Below are 14,818 nucleotides of genomic sequence, written 5' to 3' on the forward strand. Positions count from 1 at the left end.
AAATCGCGGCAAAATGTTTGGGGACAAAAACATCTTGGAGATCTATTTTTCGAGTCTGTACGCACCCACATAGACACATACAGCTTAGCTGAAGCTTTCCTGCTGTGCAACACACACACACACACACACACACACACACACACACACACACACACACACACACACACACACACACACACACACACACACACACACACCTGTCAGGGGCTCAGGAAGACGAGGGGGCCTTTAAAGTTGTTGTCAGATGCACAGAGCGAGATGGACCCCAGCAAAACGAAAGGTCACGGCGAACGTCCCCTAGACTTCTCAGCGGTCTTATTTCCCCGTCACACACTCACACACGCGCTGTCTGTCACCTGGGAGACGAGGCCATGACACCTCGGACACCTCTCGGCGGGACGCGCCTTCCCTTCTGCCTATCGGCGCCTCTGACAGGTTGACGTGGCGCCGAGTGGTGGGACGTCGATGGCACTCGGACCGAGAGGTCGCTTCTCTTTGCCGTGACCTCGGAAGATGGACGCCGGTGTCATATCTCTGCCACTCCCCCCCACCCCCCCCTCGCTCCCCCGCCTCACCCCTCTTTGCTGCAAAGCACTCTCCCGTCTGTAAGGTGAAATAAAATCCTTTCGAGCATCTACCCTCAGCTCCTCTTCACTTTACCTGGCAGTTGTCTGTCATACTTTATCACTGCAGGGTCAAAGAAACATTTAGTGTGATCTCAAGGCGAGCCAGTGGGGTTTTGGACTTTCTATTTATTTATTTCGAAGTTCTATTCAGGGACTACAAGCAAAAACAATCAACGGAATAAAACTAATTCTATGACGGCAACCGCAATAATCAAATGTTCTTCTAAAATCAGCATTATTATTGTTATGAAACGGCCTAACTTGTCTGACCATCCGTCAAAACTCCTGAAGGTATTCAGTTGACAATGCAGTTAAATCCCCAAAGTATAATTTACTATTAATGAAATGTAATTTACTTGATAATAGAAAACTAATTACGAGTTGAATGAAACCTTTCTTTCTGCCGTTTAGGGACAAATTTTGGATTTTTCTTAATAGCAGGAAAACCAGTTAAGTCAACTGCTTTCATAGGGACTTTTTAAAAGGTTAAAAGTAGTAAAAATGGAAACACTTTTTTTTTTAAGGCTCTGAAAACCACAAACAAATTCATATTTACTTTCACCTCATGCTCAAGTACGTTTACTTTTGAAGATACGCGGGCATTGCATGACTTGTTTTCCACGTTCAGTCACAATAAGTTTGACGTTGGACACATGACACATGATGAAGATGAGGAAGACACAACCAGTTTCCCTCTGGTTGTCATGACAGGTACGCGGCGTAGTCATACAAATACACGGCAACACTTTGCTTGAAAAGACAGTTGGCAAAATAGGAAATAAAGTCTTTTGTTCCTCTACAGCTTCCCGACACACTTTGAGCGTTGGGGGGTGAGGGGGGGGGGGGGGGAAGTACTTCCTGTCTGATAATTTGTCGCCTGCAGTAAAGGGTCAGTCAAGCTGCTGCTGATGTTTGAAATCAGCAGAATGGAAGCCCCCGAAATAAGACAACCGTGCGCACAAAAACACACACACACACACACACACACACACACACACACACACACACACACACACACACACACACACACACACACACACACACACATCTGGCTATTCTCCATCTGTCAGAAAGCCCAAACATCCAGCAGTGCGTGAAAACACCCGTGCCCTACCCAACACTCGCCCTCAGAGAGTACAGTCATTATGGCCTGTGCCCCATCACGCACACAGACACACACACACACACACGCACGCACACACACACACACACACACACACACGCGCACACACACACACACACACGAGCGCGCTGACTTAAAACACACACTCGCACTGACACCCTGTTTGTCAGTGTTGTGCTCTGCCCTCAAGAAGCCAAGAAGTCCCATCTTCACTTCACTTCACTTTGACACACACACACGCACACGCACACACACACACACACACACACACACACACACACAGAAGGGGAAATTCTACCAGCCTGATTTCTGTTGTGTGTGCAGGACAATAGTGGGGCTCTGCCTGTGCTGCTGGGTCAAGTCATGTCTTGTCAGACCCTGTATCCTCTTCCCATTGAGCCCGACGGTTGTGAGTACCACAGGGTCCTGCGCTGGGCCCCATGTTAAACACATTCACCCTGCAGTTAGACTCCGCTGACGTAAAGAGACCGGGCTCGTCTTTCACATCAAACGGCCGCACAACCCCACGCCCACAATTCAAATAAAGTTCACAGCGGGGTTTTTTTGCAGGTTAAACAGCAACAGCTGGCTGTCAGAAATATGAACAGCGGCTTTTTAAGTTGTTTTTTTTTGTGCCCTTTTTGACGAATTTCTCCTCCTTTCCCGCGTACGATGGTATTTCTTTTACCCGTCAGCAGTTAAAACAACACGTGGCAGTAAAACATCAGCCTGGGAGGGCCGTCGTTTCCACGAGGAAGCTATTCGATGACGTGCAACTAGACTGCGAATACAGCACAAAAATATCGCCTCGTTATATATCAATGAACATATTTTAACAATAGCGTCCAGCCAGCGAGGGGCCTGGACGTCCCGTGCTGGAGTCGCACAGTTTCAACGTGCCATGTGCTGCTCTGCGGCGTCCCACGAACGTGTGCGTGGTGACGATCGCGGACAGTGTAGATGAATTAGCGTGCGACCACTGTGACAAATTTCCCACCGCCATTCTGTGTGTACCTCCCCCCCCACACACACACACACACCCCACCCCCCCCAAAACCTCCCACCTCCTCTCCCCAAAACACATACGTGGGCTTAACGTCGCCTGGGCGGGCCGATCCCGCCGGCTCGCTGTCGGCACGGCAACGAGCGCTATCCTGGCTAACATCTGCTGCACGACCCGGGGCCACTCAGAATGGGCCTTAATCCCCACACAGCCATGTTGTGGGGGGAAAACATTCTTTCCTTTTTTTTTTTTTTTTTTTTAGAGAGTGCAGACAAACAGGGACGAGCGGCGTGGCTGGTAACCTGCAGGCAACCGGCCTCTTGGAAGGACCAGGAATGTTGTCGGTTACGTGGCCCCCAATTGTGCCGCAGCCCATTATGGGTGTGCAGAGGGGTGTGACCGCCAGCATCGGCAGCGAGTTGCCGTCACCGGTCCAGTTGGATGGATTTGGGTTTTGAAGTTAATGAAAGGTGGTGCGAGTGGGCGAGCTGGGGCGTTTTTTTTTTTGTTTTTTTTTCCAGCCAGCCTTGTTGTGTTAAAACAACAGTTGCATTGATATATAAAAAAAAAAAAAAAAAAAACATTCCACCCTCTCCTATGTGACTCTGCCGCCACATCGACCGGCTGTGCGTCCAGGACACTGTTGCTGCCGCATTTCTGGTCACCCTTCAGTGAGTTTCGAGTGTGTCGGTTGCTGTCAACGGCGAAGGGGGGAAAGGAGAGCGAGCTTTCAGCTAGGTCTGATGCAGAATGTCAACATGTGGTAATTTGGTGCCCCCTAGTGGTGGCCACTAGGGAAGAGGTGCAGTAGAAAGACAAAAAAAAAAAATAAAAAAAAAAAAAACGAGCTAGAGACACCCAGATACTCCCACCAAGAATCATTCAAAGTCACAACACGACAGGTGAACGTCACCTCTCCGAAAACAAGCCGAGCCACGACCCTTCACGTTACCGCTTCTGATAAAGATCTCCTTCGGGCGGTGACGCACAGAGGAAATGAAGACGCAGCCCCATCAATCAGTCCATCAACTGCTGTGAAATATGTATTTGTCTTAATATGGAGTTTGATTCCATCAAATCCATTTCACGGACCATTTCCCTATGCAAACACCTCTGGGAGAACGAGGGAGGGAGAGTGGCGGAGAGGAGTCGAGGCTCGATCGGAGGAGGAAACGCACCTCCGAGGACGGCTCAGTGTGTGTGTGTACATTAGGAGATTTAATTGAATAGTTCTGCATCAGTGCCAAGAAGTTAGTTAGTGAGGTCTGTGTTCTTTCTGATTGAGGGCTTGGCTATGGTTTTTTTTGTGGGTTTTTTTCACCAACACTTGGCTCGAAACGAAGTCCTTCTCCGGTTTCACTCGCAGACAGACAGTGAGACAGACTACGACCTAATAAGGCCGATCGGAAACATTCGTACACCTCCAGGCCCAAACGGGCCGAAACCGCACAATTATAAAAGCTTCGATGGATCTGCAAGCTTGTTCTGGGAGAAAAAAACAAAACAATTCATGATTTATCAGCTTTGCAAAGGTGTATTTAGAAGATGTTCGCAGTTCTGTTTAGCTTACTAAATGAGTTATTGGGTTAAACTTAAGTCATATAGCAACTAAATAAAAAGGAAAAATAAAAAAAAAACACAACACGCAACTATTTGGGCGAAAAAGAGTCTGATCCTGACGACTATTTTTTTGGTGTGAATCATCATAGAAAAGCCTTTTAAAAGGCGACACAATGGTTTTCATGAGACGGATGATTTCTTTCCTGATGGTTTTTAATATGATCTCCATGTATCACAATCACTTTGGGAATTGTGTTTTAAAAGAGATATGTTATATAGATGTTATAGAAACAGTCTGTACGCTTTCGAGGCGTATGTTGCTGCATTATGCTCCAGCCAAAGCCATTGATTTATATAAATACATATTTATTATATAGCAGTGAGGTTAGCCTCGCAAAAAGTACAGTCTTGTATTAAACTGTACTATTAACATTTTTGTTAAAGCAAAAAAAAAAGTGTCAAATAGTTATCCAATTTCAGTACGAGTCTTTGAATTGACAACTGTCTGGTCATAATCCCAGTTCTTAAAGGCAAGACTACAGCTGCAGCAACAAGTGCTTCTGCAGAGTCTTTAATACAAATCCATCAACCACCTCTGTCCAAGTGCTAGGAGAAGTGACAGCCAGGAAGCGACTGGTTACCTACAGCCGTATACTGACACCTAGTGCATTATCACGGTTACTGCGAATTACAAGCAAACGACAGGACGGGGCCACGGGGTTCATTTTAAACAACACAGCTACTGTCTGCATTACAGTGTAGATAACAAAGGCACAATAATCATCTGCTCCACCTGATCTAAAGCCTCATCAGCTGATCTGAGAACTGGAAGACACAGACACACCCCCAATGTGAAAGGTGATGGCACAGGGATACAGAAGTTAAATGTGATGGGAGATAGCAGTGACGATGATGTAATTATCTGCTTTGTGTTTTGTTGTTTTTTTTGTATTGTATGTGTTGTTTGCGAGTGCACTTTGTGTGTATGCAACCTGCTATCTCCCCGTGTCTGCTGGTACACTGCGAGGGCTATTTGGTCCAGCAAGGCAGATAAGAGGGCGATATTGAGGCCGGCGGGTGTGCCGGCTATCTGCCTCCCGGCTGCCGACGTAACAGGGTCACTCAGGTGCACTCTGCAGGGACAAGTGGAGGAGCGGAATAAGTGGGAAGATAAAGTGGGAGCGGACACACAGGGCGGAGATGAGGGAGGTGTAAAGACGAGGGAACAAAAAAAAAAAACACACACAAAAAAAAAAAAAAGAGGAGGAGATGGAGTGGACAAAGGACATGCCGTCGTGCACTTTCTCAAGATTTTCCCAGCTCGGAGCGTGACGGTGTATGTAACGGCGTACGGGTGCATGTGTAAAATCTAGGCATCGCCGGGCATCGAGCACGCTCACTCTCCCAAGTGCGTGTATATATGTGTGTATATATATATGCGTGTGTATATGTGTGTGTGTGCGGCTCAGGATTTGTGCACGTGTGAACTTTGCCTCCCCACCCTCGCTTCAGTGGGGCTCCAAAACACCCACAATGCCGATTGTTTTCACAACACACACACACACACACACACACACACACACACACACACACACACACACACACACACACACACACACACACGCACAGGATCAGGCCAGTGTGCAAACTGGCACCAGATATTATCGTGTGTGCCGCTGCTGTTTTTGGTTGCATTCTGATTTCCTTTCTTACAAAGACAAAGTATGCCTAATCCCCTCATGTCAACTTGACTGCGGAGAAGAAACTAAACATCGGAGTCAGGCTCGTCAAATAACAGCAACAGCAGACTCCTCCAAATGTGCATGTTCGCAACTGCCACATGTTTTCATTTCAAACTCGAGGGGGTTTCAGCTGATTTTTCGGTCGGTACGTAGGTTCAACGGATTCAAAAGTGCACAAAAGGCAAATGAATATCTTGATAACAAACAATATTGCGGACAGACTGAGGGTTGCCCGACATCAGCAAAGTCGATCCCGGATATGAAGCTCCGTGTGGGCTCTTAAAAACGCAGAATGACGTCATCTTTAAGCAGCTAAAACAGAAGTACGACAGGGGAACAGCGGACAAACTCAAATACCAGCATGTTTTCTACCAGATTCATCAATACGGATGTTGAGCGGCACATTTAAATCTATATATAGATTCAGGGCTCCGTCAGTGTCAGTCTTGTAATGTCACGGCAGCAACAAAGAGAGGTTAAGAGAGTGATCAATACTTAACCGGCCCTGCACTTCACAAGGACTATAACAATATAAAGTGTAACATAATCAAAAGGCTTAAATAAAAGATTAACCTCCGGTTCAGTTTTCTTTTAATCTTCCCTCAGGCGTTAATGTTTTTATTCCTGATGTCTTGCGTGCGACAGGTGGCGTCATTTCTACACTTCGGGACAGAAAAACTTTTACTCCTCGGGACCAACCAGTCAAAAGGTACGAAAGGTTTCGAAGGGATCAAGTTTGCGAATTAATTCTAGTATTTAGCTCTGAAACTTTTTCATTACCTCAAACTAAATATTATAATTTTCCAACATGGCACACTAAAATATAAACAATTATGTTTTGTTCAAGTCTTACAGCAGCATTCTTTGTTCTGTGCAAACTATTCCTAGACTATCTTTGCAGTTTTTTTTTACAGGTCATCATTAAAATAAAACGTAATGATGTCAATTTTGCAGCATTAATTGATTTCCTTTTGGTCACTTTGGGGCAACGCAGCAAACAGTAAACACACCACTGACATATTATCACCTAACGTCACTTGATACTGTTAATATGAGAATATAGTCTTACAATCTTTTTAAATTCCATTACTTTATCATAATTCCCCCTAAAAAGGTAACTGATTGTGTTGCTTAGCGCATAAAGAAAAAAAGCGAAACACAAGTAATGTTCAACTGATACTAAATGTTACGAGACAACTGCAAGCAAAACATTGTTAGGAGGATGCCACTCGTCCTTCACCTATCTGGGCAGCGGACAACGTCTTACTTAGTCTGGAAATAGCAGGCAATTAAATAAAAAAATTAAAAAAAAGAAGACATTTCAAGGCCAATCCAATTAATCTAATATACCTACAGTGTGATTAAACAACAGCGCTTTGTCACAGATCGCTGTGAGCACCTCTCTGTCCTGTACCGACACCCATGACACAAGCACACGCCACGCAGAGGGGTAAAAAAAAAAAACACAAAAAAAACGTAACCGGAGCTCGGGGGAACGCTGTCAGGCCGCGGCAGCTGTTTCAAACAGCGATGAATCCGGGCTTCAAACACAGAACCTTTTGAGAAGGGAAGTGTCCGTGTCAGCCGCCCGTCACCGGCAGATGGGAGCATGAAAAGCAAGGCTGGTTTTGGAGGCTTCGGATGGAGGATCGGTGGCGGGTGGAGTTTATTTTGTGTCATTAGTTTAGAGGCAGAACAGTGGGAGAGAGGACAAATATTAGGATGACATAAGACAGCTAGACACTGTCTTTTAACAACAGTATTATCACCACCCCGCTGTCAGTAAAAACTGAACTCAAATTATCATCTAGGAGGCTTAAAAACATTTACGTGTGTCATTAAACTTTTGTGGAAGTAGAGAAAAAAAACAACTTATTAACAACTTTCCAACAAATCCTATATCATCCTTTTATTGCAATATAATATATAAAATGCCCCAGGGATATCAATTATATCTAGTTTATTTACATTTGTGATGTTATCATGATCTTATTTTGTAAGACAGCGTGTCAGCAGTCCTCATGATCCCTGATAACCAGACAGGTCACGACACTACAGACTCCAATTTTCCACCACTATGCATGTTATTTATTTTATTTTTTTTACTGTTTCAACACAGAAACGCAGACAACCATTCATACTCACATTCAGGCCAATTTAAAATCACCAAATAACCCCAAGAGTTGTACTCATTTGTGCGTCCCACAAGTGACTGAATCTATGAAGGATAAAGTAAACAAATAAATAAAATCTGTTTCAACCAGTGACTAGTTATAAGATCACAGTCTGATGCCAGCCGGTGTGTAACACCATCTCCTCTGCGTTTTGTTCAGGTCATGTAATGAGCCTGTAATGAGATTGTGAAATATTGATGACCAGGCTCAGATAACACTGCTCTTAAAACACGATAGTAAAAATAAACACTTTACGTTTCTTTTCCATAAAGAACCACAGAGGAAGAGACAGATTTGCAAACAGATAAAACTCGAATAAATCCTGTTAAATAATAATAATAATAATAATAATTTAACAACAGAATAAAGAGAGATGGGCAATCTTTCACTTATTAGTCTGCTTCACCCTGTTGTCCCTTATTGCTTCTGAGAAACAAAGACTGTCTGATATTTGATGACTTTTAAATAAAATAAATAAAAGTTTGGGAGTCAATCAAACACTCAAATGAAACCAAATGAAGTAATAAGTCAGTTTGACTGTCATCAACTTACCTTTAGTTAAAAGTTGTTCTTGCTGCTTCTTCAGTGTTTTGTCGGCGTTTTTCCTTTCTTATTATTATTATTATTATTATTTTAACTTAATAAGTTAACACGTGCTTTTCACCGTAAACATCACCGAGTTGCTCTGCTTCCGTCCAGGTTTGATAACGCCACGGTAGAGGTTTATATTGAACACGTTTCATCTCGTGAGGATAACTTGTAGAAACTTAACTACGCTTAATAAAATCGGTCGTTTGTTGATCTTCATGACGAGAAGCGAAGCTGAAGTTAACCCGACGAGCGTCGTTTGCTTAGCTCGCTTAGCTAGCCAGCTGGCTGGAATCAGGTCGCTAAGCAACTGCAAAAAAAAAAAAAAGGCTAATGCTAACTAGCACCGCCGTAGGAGCGTGGTACACAAAAACCAGCGATGCAAATTCATATCCGGTGGAGGGTTTTTGTACCCGATAGGTAAACGCGTTAATGTTAATTTCATCTTTTTTTTTTTTTTTTTCGAGACTCGTTTCTTCGTTTTTGACGATGAACTACAGAAACGATGTAAAAAAAAACAAAAAAACTACAATTACCCACAAACCCCTCCGTCTGCCGTCCGTCGGTTCCAAGTGTCGCGATGAACCGACGGCGTTAAATAGGAGCGAGCTGCGGCTTGACCGGACGAGTGGGGAGCGACAGCAGCGTCCCGGGACACCGTGTCAGTATGGTGAGTACAGCCAGCAAACATGTCGGGTGGTGTTTTTCCGCAATGCCTTTGTAACCCGCCGTCAGTCCAGCTGATCCGACAGGAAGTTCACTAACTTATCCAAACTTAGTTAAAGTTATTGGCGTTGTTGCTTTTTATTTTATTTTATTTTTTTTAATTTTTTTAACGATACTCGTCTTGACTTGTTAAATAATAATAATAAACAAAAAACGAGCACTTACACGTTTCTTTTATTTTAAATGCCACTTGTATTATTAGTGTTGCACTTTTGTAATTTGCTGCTTCGATAGCTTTGTGTTTTATTTATTTATTTATTTATTTTTGAAGGGGTTAAATGAATGTCGTTGAGTGAAAGGTAAAGATGGCGATGAACTTGGATACGCTAAGTATATCCTGGTTTGTTACGTAACACCGAGTCCTACGTGGAGGGCAGAGGGTCTATTTTTGAACTGACCCCCTTTTGCTTTTAGTAAATCCTGCAGACAAGAATGGACACCCGGCCCACGTGCGTTGGGACACTTTCCCACCTGTCCTCTCAATATTAAATCAACATTAGTGGCGTTAACTGTCTTTGCTTTTGTGTCTTGCAGTCTGAGCCTATTAAAGTTCTGGTGACCGGCGCTGCCGGGCAGATCGCCTATTCCCTGCTGTTCAGCATCGCCAAAGGAGATGTCTTTGGCAAAGATCAGGTAAGGACGGCCTTTTGTCTCGCTTTCTTAAGGCACTCAAATCCTTTTAATTAGGGGGGTTGAACAGATGTTGCACCTGTGGGAATTAATCAGAACGCACCGGTTCGTTCGTGTGGCCTTGGGACAAACCGGGATTGTCCTTGAAGTCGGTGAAATGGATCTCGGTCCAAGAGACTTAGGGCCAACTTTAAAACCACCTGATCCATTTGGCACGCGCCGACGTCCGTGAGCCGCATTAGGTCCTCGCGCTTTGTCCCGGAGACGACTAAGTCTCCCGCTGACATGTCACAGGAATTATTATCTGAATGCATTTGAATTCAGTCCAGCACATTTCATTCATCGTATTGCGTGACACCCCCCCCCCCCCCCCCCCCCCCCCCCGTACGTTCTCCTCCCGTCTTCTTCTACCAGCCAATCGTCTTGCTCCTTTTGGACATCACCCCGATGCTGCCGGTCCTGGAGGGCGTTGTCATGGAGCTGCAGGACTGTGCCCTCCCACTTCTGAGAGGTAATCGCTTAATGCCGTGACAAAACACAAATAAAAATAAGTGCGTGTCACCATCGTGGAAAAGGTCTCCGTGCGTGTTTTATAGGTTTCTGGAGGCTTTAAATGCCATTTGATTTAAAGTGCTTTAGATTTGCATGCAGTTTTGTAAATACAGGATTTTTTTATTTTTATTAATCGATATCGTTGAAAACTTCTTTTACTCCGAGGACCAGACACGCGACAGAATTTCTGCACGTTTTTAGTTTTGTTTTCTGAGACACTTGATGAATATGGACGCCGGTTTCTACCGGTTTTCTTTTTTTTTGGCTGTTATGCCGTCAGTCGTGAGGCGCCATTATGTGCCATCTCCATTGTGACCTGGAATTTTTCCTTTGAAATGGTGCCGTCCTTTGCTTTGTTTGGACGGGGGGCTGTGAGAGGCCCCTGTATTAACCAACTGTGGTGCAAAGACAACGCTCCGTGCACCGAGATGGGCCCGGCCAATCACAAAACCGCTCACACGAGGGGAAACGTCCTAAATACGTTTTCTCCAACATCGTATGCGTGTATGATTTTAGAAAGGATGGGAAAATATTCATAAAGTTTGGTTTGGCGTTATTTAAATTTAAAGTATCGTAGGAAGGCCGACTGCCAAGAGACAATATATGAGTTTACTATGTACACAAAGGATTGTTTAGCACTTACAGTACACTGACTTGATTTAAAAAAACAAAAAAACTGAACATCTGTTTAGGTGGTAAAGTTGGTGAAATCCACTGCTTTATAAATTAAAAACCTTATGTAGTTTTGGTGATTTAAAAAAAACCAAAAAAAAACTGTCAAGGAACCAAACGGGGAATGAAATCACAACAGTGATTCGTTTTCCGTCTCCACAGATATCATCCCCACTGACAAGGAGGAGGTGGCCTTCAAGGACCTGGACGCAGCCATCTTGGTGGGCTCCATGCCCAGGAGGGACGGCATGGAGAGGAAGGACCTGCTCAAAGCCAACGTGGCCATCTTCAAGAGCCAGGGGACCGCCCTGGAGAAGTACGCCAAGAAGACCGTCAAGGTAACGACATGCACATTTCCTTTCTCTGCTTGTTGCAGGCTGAACTGTTGTTCTTCTGCCGAAGATGTAAAAAAGTTCTCCAACGGGAAAGTGTTTGTGCGTTTCCAGGTGCTGGTTGTGGGAAACCCCGCCAACACCAACTGTCTGATCGCAGCCAAGTCTGCTCCCTCCATCCCCAAAGAGAACTTCTCCTGCCTGACCCGTCTGGACCACAACAGGGCTCGCTCTCAGGTTCAGTCCTTTTTTTTAAGCTCTCCTCTTCACACGCTAAACTCCAAAGTCCGTTTTCCATTTCCGTGAAAGCTGAATTTACTCTCCGTCCCGTAGGTGGCGATGCGCTGCGGCGTTCCTGCCACTCATGTGAGGAACGTGATCATCTGGGGCAACCACTCGTCCACCCAGTACCCAGACGTGCACCACTGCTTGGTCAACATGTCCGGCAGCGAGCTCGCCTGCTTCGACGCCGTCAAGGACGACGGCTGGCTCAAAGGCGATTTCATCGCGGTGAGTTGACGGTTACGAGCTCAAAGCTAAATTATAACAAACATTTGACTAAAGTAAAGAGCAAAATCATAGATGACATGGAAATACGATCACGTTTTAAGGACAATTTATTGTCTGAATAGTCAATGTGAGAGCTGTGTTGGCCTTTTTAACACACGTTTTGGTCACAGGAGGGAAAATTACTAATTGTTTGCGGTTTAGTTTTTTCAAAATCCGGTCGTTATTTTGGTGCTTTGAGCACCACAGACAAAACTCCAGAGATAACGGCTGCACATAATTTATCCTCGAACTCCCAATTGGTGACAAACGAGGCCAAAGCTACCTGCACGCCTCAACACAGACGTTGCAGTGAGTGAACTCTCTAAACTGTCATTTTTATACGCTTCAGTTCTCCTGCTCACACTGGACCTGCCGCTGCGTTCTCATTAAACCGTTCCCTGTTCTTATCCGACAGACGGTGCAGCAGAGGGGCGCCGCTGTCATCAAGGCCAGGAAGCTCTCCAGCGCCATGTCTGCAGCCAAGGCCATCTGTGACCACATGAGAGACATCTGGTCCGGCACCCCCGAGGTAAACGCCACGTTCATTTAGTGTTGCGGCTGTTACACGTCGGGAACGTCAGCTCGTAGCCGTGTTGTGGCGAGACGCAGCTGTAATAATAGCGCAGGCCGCATGCGTAAAACTATTAATTCTCACTTTGTTGTCGTTGGTACTGCAGATAATTTATTGCAATCAACACACCTCGCAAATGAAGTTATGATAACCGAGCCTTTTATGTATTTCTATTTTTTTACATTGAACAATGAGGTTAAAATTTGGCGTTGTTGTTATTAAGAGACTTGTTGAGTGGAAAGTGAGCCGATATTTCCTTGTGGCTAACTGCAAGTTTAAAATCGGGTCGTTTCACATCATTTCACGAGTCTATGAGCATATTTCTTTTGAGGGTTTTAGTTTCCGCTGACTTTTATGCATCTGGTCGCAGAAGTTTGTGGCTAACAATACAGTTAAAGTCCGTCCATGTATTTACTTCCCTGATATTCTTAATGGTGAAAGAAAGTAAAAGTCCTGTTTTGTTACTTTGATTTCTGACAGATTACATTTGGCTCCGTGAAGTTTATTTAACTTTTTACATTGGCGATGACGAGTTATTGTATCTGGAATGAGCTGCATTGTATTTGACATGTTGTTTTTGAACCAGTTTCTCCTCTTTTGTGTTTGTTTTTAGGGCGAGTTCTCCTCCATGGGTGTTTACTCCTCTGGCAACTCCTATGGAGTCCCAGAAGACCTCATCTACTCATTCCCTGTCCAGATCCAAGTAAGACTGGTCTAACATTGTGTTCGAGCCTGCAGTATGTTTTCAATTACAGCTGTTGGCTTGTAATAAACTGCGTTTTGTTTGTCCTGAAAGTATGAAACAATGAACTCACTGTGGTTTCAGAAAATAGACGCCTTCATCAGTGGATATTTTGTCAAGTAAAGATTTGACTTTGATTAAACTGGAGAGAATAACGCTTGGAGGATTTTTTTTTTTTTTTTTTTTTTTTTTTATCAACTGTGTGTCTCCAAAATACAAAACTGAACAAGGTGCCCTCTTTCCCCTCAGAACAAGTCCTGGAAGATCGTGGAAGGTCTCGCCGTCAACGACTTTTCCCGAACGAAGATGGACGCCACAGCAGCAGAGCTGCTGGAGGAGAGGGACACAGCCGTGTCTTTCCTGGGAGTATGACTAGACTCCTCAGGGCCGCCACAGCAACACTTAGACAGCCCCAAAGCTCCAGACGCTCGGTTGTGATAAAGCACTCCAGGAACTCCTGCATCACTGTGTGTGAGAGAACGAGTCCGTGTTTATGAGTGTGAAGTTGGATTTATACTTGTGCGTTGCGATGGCGTGCTGCGTAGCCAAACGTATTCACAAAAGGAAGTATCGAGGTTCACTTTGGCTACAAATGATTGTTAGGTCAAAACCAACATAAGTATAACTCCACTTTAAGTATTTAGTATAAACTGAAAGTCCACTGAATTTGTTACTAACTATTTTCCAATATTTTTTTTTTCTCTGTGGGTAAGTGAGTGGATGGTTGTTACCAACTTGTAAAGTCAGTGATGCACCAAGTCCTTAAAAACACGGGAATGGATGACTTTAAAGCTTAAAACAATAAAAACTAAAAACAATGTGGTTGTGTTTCTTGATGGTTTTAAATTTCACTTTTTTTTTTTCGCTTTGATAAATAATCATCAGTAATGACTAAGTGGGTAAAATCAAATAATAGAAAAGCTAGAACAGAATGGTTATTTTACAAAATGACAGCCCTTTACTGTTATGCAGCCTTTGAAACAGATAAAAGACAATAAGGCAATATCAAAATATTAAAATTAAATTCACTGATATAACACGTATATATCACCCAGCCCTACACGTTCTCCATGTTTGGTGAATTGGTGAATCTAAATTGGGTTTTAGTCGTGATTGAACGACAGAAAACACTCCTGCTTATGAGAAAATTTGTCTCGGTCTGAGCTGCACTTAAAAATACAATCAATACACTATAAAAAGAAAAGAAAACACAGTTGTGTAAGATTGA

At 44.0% G+C, this 14,818-nt stretch overlaps 2 protein-coding genes across 3 annotated transcripts in view; one reads left to right on the plus strand and one right to left on the minus strand.

Annotated features, from left to right (window-relative positions):
* Positions 1-9,272, minus strand: part of wdpcp (WD repeat containing planar cell polarity effector) — a 73,140-nt gene extending 63,868 nt beyond the window's left edge. For both annotated transcript variants that reach the window (XM_069144222.1, XM_069144221.1), the window contains exon 1: positions 8,781-9,272. The gene's annotated coding sequence lies outside the window, so the exon portion shown is untranslated. The remainder of the gene's footprint in view (positions 1-8,780) is intronic.
* A 111-nt stretch (positions 9,273-9,383) lies between these two features.
* mdh1ab (malate dehydrogenase 1Ab, NAD (soluble)) lies at positions 9,384-14,408 on the plus strand. The gene is made up of 9 exons (XM_069144224.1): positions 9,384-9,486; positions 10,077-10,175; positions 10,587-10,683; positions 11,559-11,734; positions 11,843-11,965; positions 12,062-12,238; positions 12,693-12,806; positions 13,462-13,551; positions 13,840-14,408. Exons 1-9 carry the CDS (start codon positions 9,484-9,486, stop codon positions 13,960-13,962), a joined length of 1,002 nt encoding a protein of 333 aa, XP_069000325.1. The 5' UTR covers positions 9,384-9,483; the 3' UTR covers positions 13,963-14,408.
* Positions 14,409-14,818: the final 410 nt, after the last annotated feature.

The sequence above is a fragment of the Embiotoca jacksoni genome, unplaced genomic scaffold, assembly GCF_022577435.1.
Source record: "Embiotoca jacksoni isolate LCO1_2020_lvr unplaced genomic scaffold, fEmbJac1.0.p SCAF_12, whole genome shotgun sequence".
Classification (NCBI taxonomy): domain Eukaryota; kingdom Metazoa; phylum Chordata; class Actinopteri; family Embiotocidae; genus Embiotoca; species Embiotoca jacksoni.

Excerpts from the sequence above, each read along its gene's own strand:
- mdh1ab (XM_069144224.1), top strand. Across the intron at positions 12,807-13,461 it reads TCTGGTCCGGCACCCCCGAG|GGCGAGTTCTCCTCCATGGG; the intron begins GTAAACGCCACG and ends GTTTGTTTTTAG. Across the intron at positions 13,552-13,839 it reads CATTCCCTGTCCAGATCCAA|AACAAGTCCTGGAAGATCGT; the intron begins GTAAGACTGGTC and ends CTTTCCCCTCAG.